The sequence below is a fragment of the Tripterygium wilfordii genome, chromosome 12 (genome assembly GCF_013401445.1).
Source record: "Tripterygium wilfordii isolate XIE 37 chromosome 12, ASM1340144v1, whole genome shotgun sequence".
NCBI lineage: Eukaryota > Viridiplantae > Streptophyta > Magnoliopsida > Celastrales > Celastraceae > Tripterygium > Tripterygium wilfordii.
In genome coordinates, this window is record NC_052243.1 from 5,765,630 (window position 1) to 5,780,885 (window position 15,256).

The following is a 15,256-nucleotide window of genomic DNA, read 5'->3' on the forward strand; positions in this document are numbered from 1 at the left end:
CCGTGTCTACTTTGTCGGCCAGTAAATCCATCCGCCGAGACATAGATTCCATAAGCTGCTCCAGCCTGAATTCCGTGGTGTTGTACTGTCGACCGCTGCGTGTGGTGCTCATGTCGAAGCACACGCAAAGCCTCTGATACCAAATTGATGTAAATCTAGTGCAGATCTCAAAACAAGAATAGGAACTAAAACTTCATTCCCCTTGATAGCACGTTATAGAAATTATCCAGTACACAAGGACTACAATCAACAGGTTCGTAAACCTCAATAGAACAAGGAAACACTGAGAATCACTCTCTGAACAACGAGACTCACTCTCAGATAATAGGATAACAGGAGAATCACTCTCTCTACTAGGAAATTAACAAACAGAAGGATTAAGTTCTTAGACAACCAAAAAAGTATCCTTCCCCTCACCTGACCCTATCCTTATACGATGACTACGGAGAGTGGGCTGTGTTGTCGGGCCCATTGGGCCTGGTTGGAGTATTGTTAGGACTTGCACCAGCTTAACGATAGGATCAACATCGATAGATTTTGTAAAAGCCATTTATTTTTGAGATTGTTGGAAAAACAATGAACAATAGATGAATAGCTCAAGGTGTGCAAACACTGTCTTAAAGAATAATTCCGGCACGACCGGCTATTCCCTAGGATTCAACGAGCTCTTCCTACTTTTGTAGGGCAACATGAATCAGTAGAATTCTAACTTTGTTTAGACCAAACTAAACAGAGATGTTACGAGAGTGCTTGAAAGAAAAATATTAGAGAGTTCTCAAACTTGTGTCGCCTTCAAATACCAAAGGAGCTCACCATATATAGTGAGTAGAAAATATGGTTTTAACATAGCCTTTTAAACCAATTTAATAAGAAAATGAATGATACTTTTAAAACAATGGTAACATTTAAGCTATTGAATAACCATAAAAAACCTTTTGAATATTAGTCATAAACTCTCAATTTAATGGCTGTAACATCTCTTTTGAAACTCTCATAAATAATATCTCTTAAATATCTTTTTAAAATAATATTTTTACACAGTTCCTTACGATTTACATGAAATACAAAGCTATATTATATTTTTCAGCAAATGATGGATGATTAAAATCATGAAAACGATACTAACCGAATTGCATCATTGTAGATTTTTACCGAAATTATATATTTAACAAATCAACAATGTTTAAAGTTTTCAATTACAAATGATTAAAAATATTACAAAATTATGGAATTATGAGACTTCATTCACAAAAAAAATTTCATGCAAATATTAGTAATTACTTTTTTTTGGCAAAAAGAAAAAGGAGAAAATGATTTTTTTTTTTTTGTTGCGATAGAAAAATAAAAATATAGTCTTTCACTAAACAACAAAGCATATTTGGGCGTAAAGGACACGGTCCCCAGAGCACAAGGGCACAAGGCCATTGGACAAGACTCTGATAAAAAACAAGCAGTCCAAATTTTCCCGAGAAAAAAATCGAAAAATGAAAGTAGAGAATTTCCCGCCTTCCCGCCTTCAATATGTCTGCTTCTTTGACAGAGAGAGAGAGTCTGAGAGAGAGAGAGTGTGATGCTGGAGAGTTCTGTGTTGACTTCTCATGGAGGCGACGACGCCAAATAAAAAGCAGATCCCCACCTCCGTCTCTGCTGACGCCGACGCCACGACTCCCTTCTCTCTCTCACGATTCGAGGTCTTCCTTTTGTTTCTAAAGCCCTAATTCCTCCCTCTATCTACCGCTTTTTTTTTTTTTTTTTTTCATTTGAAATTCTTTTATACCTGCTAGTTTCCCGTGCACTTGTGTATAATTCAATCAATTTACATTTAGGGTTTCAGTATTTGAATTTACTTTAAGCTTGCTTAGGATTATAACACGAAGTCCTTGTTACGTTTATGGATGTTTGGGTATAGTTTGGTACAAGCTAGTTTGAGCAGATAAAGCTATTAAAAAATTGAAGGAAATATTGAAGAGTTAGTTGTTGTTTCTGGATGAATTATTACTGCGATTAGGCAGTAGAACTATTCATTACTGGGACAGTAGTTTTGCTGGGATTCTCATTTTATTTTCAGTGCATCCTTCTACTAGGGTAGTATTGATCAATAAGGGTATAGGATGTTGTCTAGATACCGTGCTAAGAAACAATGCTTTTCCATTTCAGGATTCTCCTGTCTTTAACTACATAAAAAATCTCTCTCCGTTTGAACCTATCGACTCCATTCGCAATGATCGCACATTCAACTCACTGAATTTGGCTTCCCCTTCATTGGCCTCTGCTTCACCACCAACTAGTTCCCACATGGAAACCAGATTTTTAATTGGAAGGTAAGCTTTTGTTTGCATACTATTGCTTTATCAAATCAAAAAGACTGTGTACTCATTGTTGTTTAAACTTTGTGTCTTGTGTACTATGTTGTCTTTATTTTCAGGCATCAATTCTCAGGCCCACTGAAACCTGAGTTTCCCTGCGGTAGAAGTGAAAATAATACAAATGAAGCGGTTTCAGGGGCTGCTCAATTACCTGGTGATTTGTGTAATGAACAGCTTGGATGTTTTACACCTAGCAGTGAGCCACCAATTGAACAATTGGAACTGGCCATTGAGTTGCCAACAACGTCGAATAATGATAGTGGTAGCCCAGATAGTGAAGTGATGCCTTGTGATGCAACCAGGACAGAAGCTGAGCTGGAAATGGCAGGCTCAATCACACCGCTTATTTTATTAGACAAGGATAATTCAAAAGAAAGACAGCACATGTTGGAACATGAAACAGATTTACGTAAAATCCGACGACTTGAGCAAACTGACGAAGCAGCAGGACTTGACTGGGTGACACTGGTTTCTGATGTTGCTGATCTTTTAAACTTTAATTCATGGATAATTGAAGAGCGTTCTGAGGGGCAGAAGGCAGAGGATCCTGGAACAATATCTTTTGTCTCAACAGTCCTAGACCTACCACAAGATAATACCGATGATATGGTGAACTTGCTATCCGATGGTCTTGCTGATTCTTGCAAACAAGGTGGCATAAGAGATCCTGTAGCTCAACTACTTGAAACTCAGGATACAGAGGGGGAAGATGAGGTTCCAGTAACACTTTCTAGCAATATAACTGGGCTAGTTGTCAATGATTCACCTGCAAAAGAGGATGTGAAAGGGGCAGGAGTCTCCCATTCCGCCTGCGAGGTAAAATTCAATTACTTTTTCAGATCCCATTCCCATTCCCATTCCCCTTGTACTTGTTGCATGTGTAATGTGTTAGGCATTTTATGTTAATTAATTGTTTGGTTATTTGCCTCTCAGTAAATTGAAAGGTGTCTTGGATGAGTTCTGTTTGTGTTGATTACACTCTGACTCTCTGAGAGACAGTTCGATCTTTGATTTGCAGGTTTTGTCAGTACAGATCACTTCTAAAAATATCTTTCCAATTTTTTCTCATTTTTGCTGATTTTTAACTTTTTTCCTTCTTTATTTTTTCCATAATAGATTTACCTTTCTGTATCGTAAGTTTCTCAATGATTATTTTCTCGACAAGTGCGCATGAAGAGAGGCATAACTCACCTCATATTTGCCAAGACTCTTCATTTTTTAGATTAGGATCGTCTCCAATTGGCTGCTGGTGCAATAGCCAGCTATAAGAGATCCAACAGTCACTATGACAACAGTGTACTTGCACATTCAAAATTTGAAAACTCTTGGACTTTGAATCTTTGGTCCTTCTCTCACATGACATTCCTTTTGAGAGTATTGCTACCAATTGCTTTAGCCAAATTGCAAAGGATCTCAATCCTTCATTTTTCAGGTCAAGGTTTAGATTTATTGCTGGTAAAATATATATCTTAATTATATGTTTTTGGAACTTGCTGGCTCTTACTTGTGTGAAAGTGCATTCTTTTCATGTGAATTTCATATAATTATTGGTGAAGAGCTGTTTATTTTTCCTCTCATTGACAAGCTACTAGTTGTATAAATGTTCTCTCTATTTGTAAATGCTAGTTAGTTATTCCTCAATAGTTATTCGTCAATTATGCTTCACACAACAGATAACAGAAGTCTTAATCATAACTATTTCAGATCTATGCCAATTTTTAGTTTTAAAAAATACATAGAGCCCATCCTTTTGTTTGTCCATTTAATGATATCCAAGGCTTCACTCCATTAGTTCTTCTGCATTTTTCAATCTTCTTAAAATTTCTTGCTTGGAGCTATGTACTACGCATTTGTATCCTCATGTACTTTATTGCCAGACTATCTTACGCTTTGTACCGCCTTTAAGGTTGAAGAGAAAATTCTATAGGTCGTCTATATGAAAAAAATATTCACATGTACTTACCATTTTATGTAACTGGTTCTATTTGATGAGATACATCTAATTGAATCTCACTGTTATTTTAAACTATTGATTCAAGATGCCTTATAAGCGTATCTTATATATTGGGTCTCCTATTTTAAATAAATCACGTCTCTTCCATTGTTACTAAACTAAATTTATACTCCATGTCTTACCATACTTTCTCTGACGCGTCTAGATTCTGAAGTAAGTTCGCAATAAAATGGACCTGATTTTAATAAAAAAGATTTCATGTGAATGAAGAAAGATTGCAACCAACAGATCTCGTCTTGAATTGATATCGTATTCCCATCCATCACTATAACAAATAAGAAAGGGCTCAAAACAAATCCTTAAAGTATCATATTGATATGGGAATTCTCTTGTAGATCCTTACTAGTGTTCCTACAGGTATTGACCAAAAAAATACTAATTTATTCTCTAAAATTCACCACATGACTTACTCAGAGACCTTTTCATAAGAATTCTCTTTTCTCTGAAATATTTTCTCTAAGTTTTCTTAATTAGGATACAGCTTCCCCGGTAGATTTTTTAAGGTTAAAATTGTTTTGACTTATTTTAATTCTCTAAATTATTGTAAGACTCCCTGGTAATCTCGGCATAAATCCAATATACTCTCAGATTGTGTTCACCCGCTTTCCTGAAGTTTCATTGTGTGACTTGTAGCTTGATTGGTTAGCTGACAATGAAATTTGGAGTTCATTATATTACTTCATAAAATGAAAGAACACATGGAACTCGTTGTTTCAAATCATTACGCACAGCCTACTATTTTGCTTTCAACTGGAGTTTTCTTTCCAAAATGCCATATGACGTTGTATCAAACCTGAATTATTAATTCTAACTGTGCTTAGCCTGTTTTTCCAACTGTAGCGTAGTATGAGGAGGCGCTGCCTAATCTTTGAGATGGCAGGAGCTCATAAAAGGAAATCCTTATGTGATTCTGATCTTAGTTCTTCAACCTCATCACAATCAGTCCATAAAGTTCCTGAAACTGAAAAGCATTTGGTCTCAAGTAAGGCAGGAAGTAATCACCGATCGTCCATGTTAACTGGTATTGGGATACACTTGAATGCTCTTGCTTCTTCTTCGAACACTGTTAAACTTGTCAAGAGTGAGGCTCTAGCTATTGGAAGGCCGCAAGAGCAAAGGGAGCCAAGATATGCAAACACTGTTGAGCCAATGACATCGGGTCTAACTGTTCTTATTGAATCCTCGCCTCCAAGGTTGATGGACAGAGACGTGATTCCTGGTGGAGATGAATTCAAAGTCATGGGAAATGCTTTCCAGACTTCATTGAGTTTTGTTAGCAAAGAGATTGACCATAACAGTCCCGAAAAGAAGAGGCATTTATAACAATCACTACCTCTTACATTAGATTCAGATTTAAATTCTGCAGCCTGAGGTTTGAATTTAACTTTTGATCCTTTACAGGAACAAGTTGGAGCTTGTCGGAGAAAGCCTGGCTTGCAAGCGCTGTAATTGTAAGAGGTCCAAGTGCTTGAAGCTGTAAGTCCCATGCCTTTAAAACTTACAACATTCTGGATTGAAGTGCTTGATTCTCTGAGAAGTAAAATTCTGCAGTTCAGAAGTTCACTTCTATCATTTATGGTTCTTTAAATGTAAGGGATAGCAAAAGGATCCTAATCTTTCGTGTTTTGGTTCCATTGCTTATCATGTTAAGTTGCCCTTCAAATGAGCTGTCAGAATTTTAGGCAATGTCAATCAACTGAACGACATCCTTGCTTTGTGTCCCCCTTGCAAGTAGCCCATCTTTTTTTTTTATGGTGCTTAATACATATGGTCTAGTCAAAAGCAGTTAGCTCTTTGGTGATTTAGTAATTGAATCTCTTTTTGTACCTGCTTCAATCTTGAACTGGGCTTCGGACTCCCAATTTTCCATAGTCAGACAAAATGTAGACTACAAAATTTGAAAACTATAGAACTCATCAGATGCATTTGTAATGACCTGCATTAAGCCAAAAGGACGCCAGGCCAAGTGGATCACTTGAAAGCAAAATTAGAAAGGCAGCTTTTTAATGGTTACTTTTGGGAAGGATTGGTTGTTTGTTTCAGGCATGTGATTGTCTACTATGATAAGATTTGCTGGCTTCCTTTTAGATGGTTTAACACTTTAACTTGAATTTTGTGTAGAAGTGATTTTTATGTGCTTTTTAGATTTTGTCGTGCCTCGGGGGTTTAAAAGGCTGAGCCAAGTGTAGCTTTACTATGTTCAAGCTTTTCCATTAAGAAAATTGTCAAGCTCGAGCACTCACTGAGATCTAAACATTTCTTTTGAAGCTTGATGTCAAGAATATTACCAAACTTGAGCGCATTTAGCAAGATTGTTCTTGTGCTAATTAAAGAGCTTGATTTTAAGCTTATATACATCTCTCTATCAAGCTTGTTCATTGGATATTATAATCTTTTCATCAATTTGTCCTTCAGCTCGTAAATGATTGCATCCAATTTTTTTTTTCATAGATGTTTATCATACTACTGGTTTAAGATTACCTGATTTTTGCCCTAATTTATGCCACATCACCATTGTCTGTCCATTGCCTTTCTTAAACCTGATTTTTGCCCTAATTTATGCCACATAACCATTGTCTGTCCATTGCCTTTCCACCGAGCGCTTGGTAAGGGATATTTCTTTGAATACTTATGTCACATTTTTACCAGTTGTGTTCTCCGGTGCAGTTACTGTGAATGCTTTGCCGCTGGCCTCTACTGTGTGGAACCTTGTTCATGTCAAGATTGCTTTAACAATCCTGTTCATGAAAAGACTGTTCTTGAGACTCGTAGCCAGATTGAATCTCGCAATCCACTTGCTTTTGCACCGAAAGTCATTAGAAGCACTGATTCGGTTTACGAAAATGGGGTTAGAAAATTGTCCAAGATTATTTTGCAATGAGTGTTTTTATCATTATCACGCATCCCAGTTCATTCTCTACAGTTTATTTCGTTAAACGCTTGAGCTCATTTGTTTGATATGATTAATATTGACATCCTGCCTAGCTAAAGTACAGTAAGGTTAACTTTGGAGGCCATGGTGCCAATGATCAATGATGATGAGTTAACAACACACTCATGCAGGATGAAACTAATAAAACTCCAGCTTCAGCCAGGCACAAACGAGGCTGCTTTTGTAAAAGGTCAAGTTGCTTAAAGAAATACTGCGAATGCTTTCAGGTTTTGTCTGCTAGCTCATTCTGTGTAATCTCTACTGTTATAATCTCTGAATTTGCTGACTATTTTCCCCGTATAAAGGGTGGTGTTGGATGCTCTATTAGTTGCAGATGTCAAGGATGCAAAAACACTTTTGGTTGCAGGGATGGTTAGTATTTGCCTGATGCTTAAAGTACTTATGCAAAGCCTAGTGCATTGAACTAATTTATAGTCTTCTGTTGTTCAAAACAACTTGTGGGATCAGCATTTTCAATGATCCACTGCTAATCTGTATAACTATTCTAATAATTTACAAATTGTTGTTTGCTCTGTTTTACGGAAGCTGAAGAAACTGAGTTTGAAGAGGAAGAAACAGAAGTGAATGACAAGAATGCATCAGAGAGAAGCGTACATGATGGTCAGCAGCAAAAATCTGACAGTTCAGATCTTCCAGTATCTTCTGAAATTTTCAGGTCTGCTATTTCTCCAATCATTATGCCTCCAGTGTACTCAATTTTTTCTGTACTTCTAATTATTGGACTTCTCAAAATCCTTCAGATCATCAACCCTAGCGAATACTGTTGGCCCATCTTCTCCATTGTGCAACAGCCAAAAATTTGGAAAACCAGATATTGTCTATGTTAAGCCCGTGTTTGAGAAGAATCTTGAGGTGATTCCAAAAATTGGAGCTCCTAAGATTTTGAAAAACAATTATGCACCCACTTCTGATGTCAAGTCAGTCTCTCCCAAGTGCAAGAGAATTTCACCTGCTCTTTTTCAGCCAGGATCAACTGCTTGGCGTAGGAAGAAGTTGATTCTAAAATCTGTCCCTACATTCCCATCTCTGGGACCCCAGTGAGAGAAATGATGTCGAATTCTGCTCCTGGGTTTCTTCAGGTATATTCAATTGTTTGTCTTATTCGAAGTGTCTTAAGGTTTGTCCCTGCATATCCACATCTTGGAGCCCAATGAGAGCAAAGACCTCCGATTGATTCTGCTATGGGGTTCCTTTAGGTATGTATGTTCAATTCTTCGAGTCTTATTCAATGTATCCATGTATAATTAGAGCCTCACTGACGGAAGGTATATACCCATAAATGCATAAAATCTAAACATTATGTAATCGTTCGTGTTCTCTGCTATCAAATATGTTAAAAGGTGACATAATCTCTGTGACGTATCTATAGTTGATTCACAGGTTTTAGCTTGCATTTGGCATTGTTTGTTTCCATATTAATCTAGTACAGGAGGACCCTTGTGCCCAATTTCTTGACCTGTGACTGTTTTGAGTCTTCGTGGTGAACGTTTCTTGCTTCATCCATACAACCTATAGCATAACCTCAAAGTGAGGGATGGATGTTACAGTCGTGCAAAAAAATCACAAAAAAATCTTTTAAGTAGATATTTAGCACAATAAATCTCGTCCAGGCATGCTTTTACATTATCCTACTGTTCAAACCAAAACATTTTTCAACCACAACTCCCAAAACTTAATTTTGAGAAAGTAGGTGACACAAATGACAAAACATAACCAAAAGGATGTTTTTATCCCCTCTTCTTGACATTATGAGGCATCCTAATTACTACATTATTTTGTCATTCAATCAATCAATCAATAAATAAACACACGCTAAGATTACATTCGAATTTCAAAATCCCAATCACTTGCAATTCTGAACCTTTGTATGATGTCGCTGAAATTATGAAATTTTTAAGCTTCTCAAGGTTGAAGTAAGCAGAGAGAGTTTGCCAGGCGCTCTCTGCTTGTACTCTTTCTCCAAGGCTGTTGCAGCAAGAGATTGCAGCTCTGGGCTCTCCTTGTCATTCTTGTTCCGTCCTTTTGTAAGTTGGGCAATGGCTGAAGTGCACTGCATCAAAAGCATTCAAACTCTCTCGGTCACATATAACAATGCAAATGGTAGGAAAGATGACAATGGAAGGATGGCTGAAACAGTGAAACTACTGATTTCGCCTTTTTCTTACAATCAACAAAAAATCTACCGATGCAAAACTACAGATTGAAAATGTGAATATTGGACAAAGGGACAAACAAACTGACAAATTATGTGCAAGAGAGAAAATTCTTGACCTGTTTTCTATATCAAGTTAACTCGACTAATACACTTTGTATACATATTTGTGCACTAGACTCACCAAGCATATACCAAAAAGTGCTCTCGTATTCTTGCCCCCTGTCAAATCTATGGTGGATGCATAATATTTCTTAGCTGTCTGAAGGTTTTCTAGTCCACCAAGGGTGTAAAGCACCTGTTGATCACATTAGGGAAAAGATCAGTGTTGGATACAATAATTATTCTGTAACAGCCAACAAAGGTAATAAATTAGCATTGTAGGACATTTTCCTTAACATTACCATACAATGAACTACTGAGGTTTTTATTTTATTTTATGAAATAATACAAGTTAAGTCTAGATACAGACAACCGCTACTGCAGCCTTAAGGGGAAAAAAAGATAAAAGGGCCAAACAACTCCCACTCACAAGGCTTGGCTGTGGATGCAGAATCGGGAAGTCCAGATGTATGGAGTCTTATCCAGTTATCCTAACAAGAGGGTAGGCTGTTTCTGTGATTTGAACCTGTGAACTCTCGGTTTAGATGAAGAAACTCTACCACTGGGCACAAGTTCACCTTTCTATTGCAGTCTAAGCAAGCTCAGATTTTTCAATTCTCTATCAAGTTAGCTTGTCCAAGCTAACAATGCCATGGCTCACAGATACTTTGAATAGGAAGATACAGAATGCACTAGGGCAGGGCACTTTTTGAGTCACTGTTGTCTTAAAACTCATAACTTGTCCAACCCAACAACACTATAGCCTTCAGTAATTTCAAATACTAACATTACAAATGCCCCAGATTTCAAATTAAGACCTGGACATAGCACCAGCGATTCAAGAAAAAAAAGCTTATTGATAAAAATTTCATCAATAATCTTAAATTTAGACCCTCTTGGGATTGTGGTTCTTCAAATCAAATCGTCCAAGAAGTCGCAAAGAGGGAACATAGGCACTATATCCATAACTATTTTAGATCCATTAGTACTAGCAAATAGCTCCTTTCTGTTGATTATGTAGCTTGTTAGTAGGAACAGGTAGCTCTGTGTTGGGACAGTGACTGCCAGCAGCCAATCCCAATCAGAGAAACCGGATTCAGTGTTCTTCAGTGCGTTGAGACTGGATTCTTATATGCATGGCTGAACTATTGCTAATGATTTTTCAATTCTAGAGCCAGCTCATTCAATCTACAATTAGTAAGGATGATTTCAAAGACGGCATTAGCGTCAGCTGGCTGTTCATATTATGGATACAAAATAGTTCATATATTTAGGAGGCAGCGACTGACTTGCATCCAGGATTGAACAAGCTAGAGCCAATAATAAAAAACACAGAACTAACTTACGTCAGCATAAGCTAAGTGATAAACTGGAACCACAGGCTGAGACAATATTAACTCCTCATAGCAGAAGGTTGCTTGCTTGTACCTAGTATGAGCACAATGACAAAGATCAGGCCAAAGTACGTTATGGGAACAAAGGTAGGAAATGTGCAAGCGGTAATAATAAAAAGAAAAGGAAAAGGAAAAAACAAGATCCCTCACATCTGCAGGGAGACATATATCTCAGCAAGTTCTCTCCATGCATCATTATCCGCCATAAATCTAGTGAGGTGGCAAAAAATAAAAGGAAAAAATTCAGATGCATGTTATACAGATATAATCAGAACCAGAAGAAGGTTGTTTTTGAGATCTGCTGCCTTACATTTCAAGATATTTATTAAGCCATTCAATGGCCTCCGAAATATTTCCTTGGGCCTTTGCCATTGCTACCCTCCTCTTATGAATCACCTGCATTGATTCAACCTAGTTTAGACTGCCATCTATTTGACAACATACATATTTCATTGAAGAGAAATGATGTAATGAATTAGAATATCCTCTCACATATAGACAATTCATTTTATTAGGAATTAGTGGTAAAATTACTTGATCAAATGGATTATCCTCAAGAAGGCTAGAATAAGCCTTTTCTGCCTCTGACCAAGATCCCTTTGCTTCAAGTAACATCCCCTCTAGCCTGCCTACAAATTATGCTAAAACAATATCAGCAATCCATCACATATAAGAAGGTAAGGCAAAAATATTCAAGCCAAGTTACACAAATCATATGCCACCATGAAAGGACCCAGACTACAGTTCCCAAGTACTACCTACCTTTATCAGAAGTCATACATAACTTTCATTACACAAATCATATTGTACAATATGCACGAAGTCATGCATGACCAAGACTAACAAACGCTTTTCATTTTCGGTAACAGCATATGTATCAGATATCAGCAGACAGACAACTAGTTGCCCCTGCTCAGCACCATCAAGACATTATTCTTTGAAACTGAAACCAAGCAGGTAAGGTAAAAGAGATGTACTTGTTTAAGGTTCACCACCATTCTCTCCCCACAAATGAAACCAAATTCAGTTTAACATCAAGAAAAGTGGTGCTGACACCAAAAATATGGATTAAAGACATACTTAGCCCAAACCTATAAATCCATTCAATTTTTACAGGCAGTTGGCTTCTATTCTTCTCCATTTTGTTGGCTAGGGGATGGAATCGATGGATAAGACACCAATGCTACAAGGCTTTATTTAATTGGGAAACCATCCTAGACAAAGTCTTTTAGGGAAAGCGACCATATGGTTTATCTTTTGACATAATTTAGTTCAGGGTCACAACTAGAAATTATGCTTTGTGGGCTAAAACCTCCTGAAAGGTCTTCCCCATATCCAAACCATCAATGGAACGAAGACTTGGTTACAGGCTATAAAATATGCACCATATATCGATCAACATATGTGGTTGTGGGTTATTTCAACTTACCAACTCGTTTGCTCTCAGGAAATCTCTTTTGCAGTGCATTTATGCAGTCCTGAAATATAACAAAGTCAGAATTAATGACAGAAATATACAGAACCAGGCTGTTCACCAAACTAGCAAAAGTTTTCGCATCTGCAGATCCACAATTCAAGCAATGGAGAACCTATATGCACGGGTGCAAAAAACATAAAATAAAATAAAGCAACAAACAATGTTTGGATCTAAATTTGATACAGAAGTGAGTTATTTATCAGCCAAGCATTTTTCTAACGGCTAGATCCCATCTCCTGGTCCCTCAAGATAACATCAGAATGATTTCAACAGTAAATGAGGTTGGCAACCTCATAATTTAAAGTGATGAAAGCACCTTTTCAAGAAGTTCAACTACCATGTGGAATATAAAAGTCAAAACAAAACTACATACAAGACCAACGTCACATATTCCTTGTCAGGCCTGACAATAAAACATACTTGGCTTAAATAGCATGGGTGATGGATTAAAAAACTTCCTAATTATATATAGTGAGGAGAGAGGAGGAGGTACTGAATTAAGGTCAGGGAAAGAGAAAAGCTTGTGAGAAACCCTGATTGGGAGATACATACTACTTCTGTATTCCATATTTATATTTCCATAACCAAAAATAACACAAGTAGACAACAAAGAAACAACTGATTGAACATCTGTTCTAGTATGCAATCATTATGAGTTCACACAAAATTCATTATTTAGCACACGTGAAGAAAGGATCATTCTTCTTCAAAGTGGAAGGGCCAAAAGGACACATGTTGCATTTATAACGGTTTTACTGTCTTCCAAGTAATACAAAGCATGGTAATTTAACATACCCATGCATGTCAGTGTTTGTATTGAAGCTCATAGGCAAGTGATAAGGAGAGACCATATCAACAGTGTTGGCCAAACCACTGAGCAAAACACAAAAAACTAAAATCTACACGCCATATGTGCCCCTATTTGCATCAATGGGCGGCTGAAGAAATGGTTCAAGTTCAAAATATATCCGCAGGTTTTAGGTAATTTATCTCAGGGATTAGAATAAAAAGTTTTGGCTAGGCATCTCAAACTCAATACAGAGAGTCAATTCTACTGTTGAAGGGAAGGGGGAAGACCATACTTTTGCAACGTCAAGACATTGGCAGTCCATGGCTGCAATTGCAACCTGCTCATTCAGAGTCCATTCTGCATCAAGAAATAGATAAAGATCAGCCGTAAGTAGTGTCCACTACATGCAGTATAGTAATGATGACTAGTGAACAGTAGATAGCATTGATAGCTGATCATATAAGAAAACACATAGTAATGATGACATTGAAAGCCGGTATATGCTTGGACAGGTTGAGTGACAATGACATCTCTCAAACCAACAAAACAATTGAAAGTATCACATCAAATTGTGCCTTGCAGTATATCTTCGCCCAGATGTGCTTAAAGCATGGTATAGAGATCTTAAAAGTTCAATTGTATATTTCTTGAAAAGAAAAGCGTTGAGTATAATTTTCAATAAAACCCGCTTGTAATATAAGAAAATACTTAAACTATTGCATCAATTACTCACAATGGCCAAGTTTAAAGGAACAACAGAATCATCCCTTGCAGAAACCACATATAAACCAACCAAAATTCAGCCATATAACTTAAAAGAAATAAAAAATAACATGACATCTTAACACCCCCGCAGGATTTCACTTCGTATGGAGTTCAAGTCAAATTATACATCACAAAGTCAAACAAATGCAGTGGGAACTCACTCAAGAATGATCACCATTTAATAGTATTGCCAGTAATTCATGTTATATAATGCAAATCTCAATATTTTTGTATATGCAGCAATTCTATGAACAAACTCAACCCCATCCACAAAGTCTCAAAATATGGTCGCAGCCTCGCAGGGCCTCAAAATCAAACAAAATCAATTTGGGCAAAGCAACATGCAAACAAATATTTATAAAACTCTCATCCCATTACATAGTTCTAACTCATGCCTTCTTCTTTTTCTATGAGCAATAAGAACTTAATCTGATGGGTATCAAGTCAGAGCTTCCCAATGGAGCAAAACCCAAAAAATTATATCTAACCGTAACAGAAAAGCTCATCTTCACCCAAATATTTTCACTCTCTAACCAGCATAGTTATTCATAATTTCCAAGATTTCAAAACCCAAAAAATTCAATTCAGCAAACGAGGAAAGAAACTCAGTCTCTCCTACTATGTCGCCAAATACCCATTACTACGAACAAAATCAGGCATGTCCACATTACCCATATCAGAATCGAGCTTAATTCATCATATCAAAGATTGTATGCCAAACCTCCAAAGTCCTGGAATCAAACAAAGCCCAACAACGCAAACAAACGATCAGATAAAAAAAAACGCACCTTCTGAACCGAGACTGGATCGCTCTTTGGAGTCATTCAAGATAGCCAAACCGTGCTTAAGAACCTTATCAGAGCGCCTAACCTTGAGTTTCCTGACGAGGCAGAGGTACTCCCATGCTCCTCCTCCTCCGTTTTCGACCTGGTTCTCGAGATTGATCAACTGGGTCTCCTCTGTTTTCGTCACCATCACTCTCTCAAAGTGCAGGAATATAATCGTCCCCGTTGCCTCGGTGTTCGGCCGGTTTTTGGATCTCTTATGTGTCTGTGTGAGAGTGTACAAGTACAACAACTGTGGTCGAAGGCCTTGTATTTTCAATTTGGCTTCATAACTCGCGTCTTTACAACCTCCACTGCGTGGGCTACATACAAGAGAGCAAGCCGATTAGGGCTTTTTTTTTTAATTATTTTTAATTTGGGCATGTTGTTTGCTTTTGTGATGGGATTCAAGGACAAAA

General features: G+C 37.3%; 2 protein-coding genes across 4 annotated transcripts; one reads left to right on the forward strand and one right to left on the reverse strand.

Annotated features, from left to right (window-relative positions):
- The first annotated feature begins 1,532 nt into the window (after positions 1-1,532).
- LOC120010299 (CRC domain-containing protein TSO1-like) lies at positions 1,533-8,724 on the forward strand. Of its 2 annotated transcripts, none has more exons than XM_038861062.1 (10): positions 1,533-1,691; positions 2,158-2,321; positions 2,426-3,182; positions 5,221-5,693; positions 5,782-5,856; positions 7,048-7,228; positions 7,444-7,539; positions 7,618-7,684; positions 7,859-7,988; positions 8,074-8,724. In XM_038861062.1, exons 1-10 carry the CDS (start codon positions 1,599-1,601, stop codon positions 8,372-8,374), a joined length of 2,337 nt encoding a protein of 778 aa, XP_038716990.1. In that variant the 5' UTR covers positions 1,533-1,598; the 3' UTR covers positions 8,375-8,724. The 2 variants fall into 2 exon arrangements, with proteins under 2 accessions (XP_038716990.1, XP_038716989.1); XM_038861061.1 differs by having other exon boundaries at positions 1,534-1,691; positions 7,856-7,988.
- Positions 8,725-8,903: 179 nt separating this feature from the next.
- On the reverse strand, positions 8,904-15,188 carry LOC120010195 (ER membrane protein complex subunit 2-like). Of its 2 annotated transcripts, XM_038860913.1 has the most exons (9): positions 14,802-15,184; positions 13,541-13,605; positions 12,411-12,459; positions 11,516-11,610; positions 11,292-11,377; positions 11,132-11,191; positions 10,934-11,015; positions 9,670-9,783; positions 8,904-9,383 (listed from the first exon to the last, which is right to left on the reverse strand). In XM_038860913.1, the coding sequence occupies exons 1-9, from the start codon at positions 14,986-14,988 to the stop codon at positions 9,216-9,218; spliced, it is 906 nt and encodes a 301-aa protein (XP_038716841.1). In that variant the 5' UTR covers positions 14,989-15,184; the 3' UTR covers positions 8,904-9,215. The 2 variants fall into 2 exon arrangements, with proteins under 2 accessions (XP_038716841.1, XP_038716842.1); XM_038860914.1 differs by lacking the exon at positions 9,670-9,783 and having other exon boundaries at positions 14,802-15,188.
- Positions 15,189-15,256: the final 68 nt, after the last annotated feature.

Excerpts from the sequence above, each read along its gene's own strand:
- LOC120010299 (XM_038861061.1), top strand. The coding sequence starts at position 1,599 with ATGGAGGCGACGACGCCAAATAAAAAGCAGATCCCCACCTCCGTCTCT. Across the intron at positions 3,183-5,220 it reads TCTCCCATTCCGCCTGCGAG|CGTAGTATGAGGAGGCGCTG; the intron begins GTAAAATTCAAT and ends TTCCAACTGTAG. Across the intron at positions 7,540-7,617 it reads AATACTGCGAATGCTTTCAG|GGTGGTGTTGGATGCTCTAT; the intron begins GTTTTGTCTGCT and ends CCCCGTATAAAG.
- LOC120010195 (XM_038860913.1), bottom strand. The coding sequence starts at position 14,988 with ATGGTGACGAAAACAGAGGAGACCCAGTTGATCAATCTCGAGAACCAG. Across the intron at positions 11,378-11,515 it reads AGGATAATCCATTTGATCAA|GTGATTCATAAGAGGAGGGT; the intron begins GTAATTTTACCA and ends GAATCAATGCAG. Across the intron at positions 11,016-11,131 it reads ATATATGTCTCCCTGCAGAT|GTACAAGCAAGCAACCTTCT; the intron begins GTGAGGGATCTT and ends TGCTCATACTAG.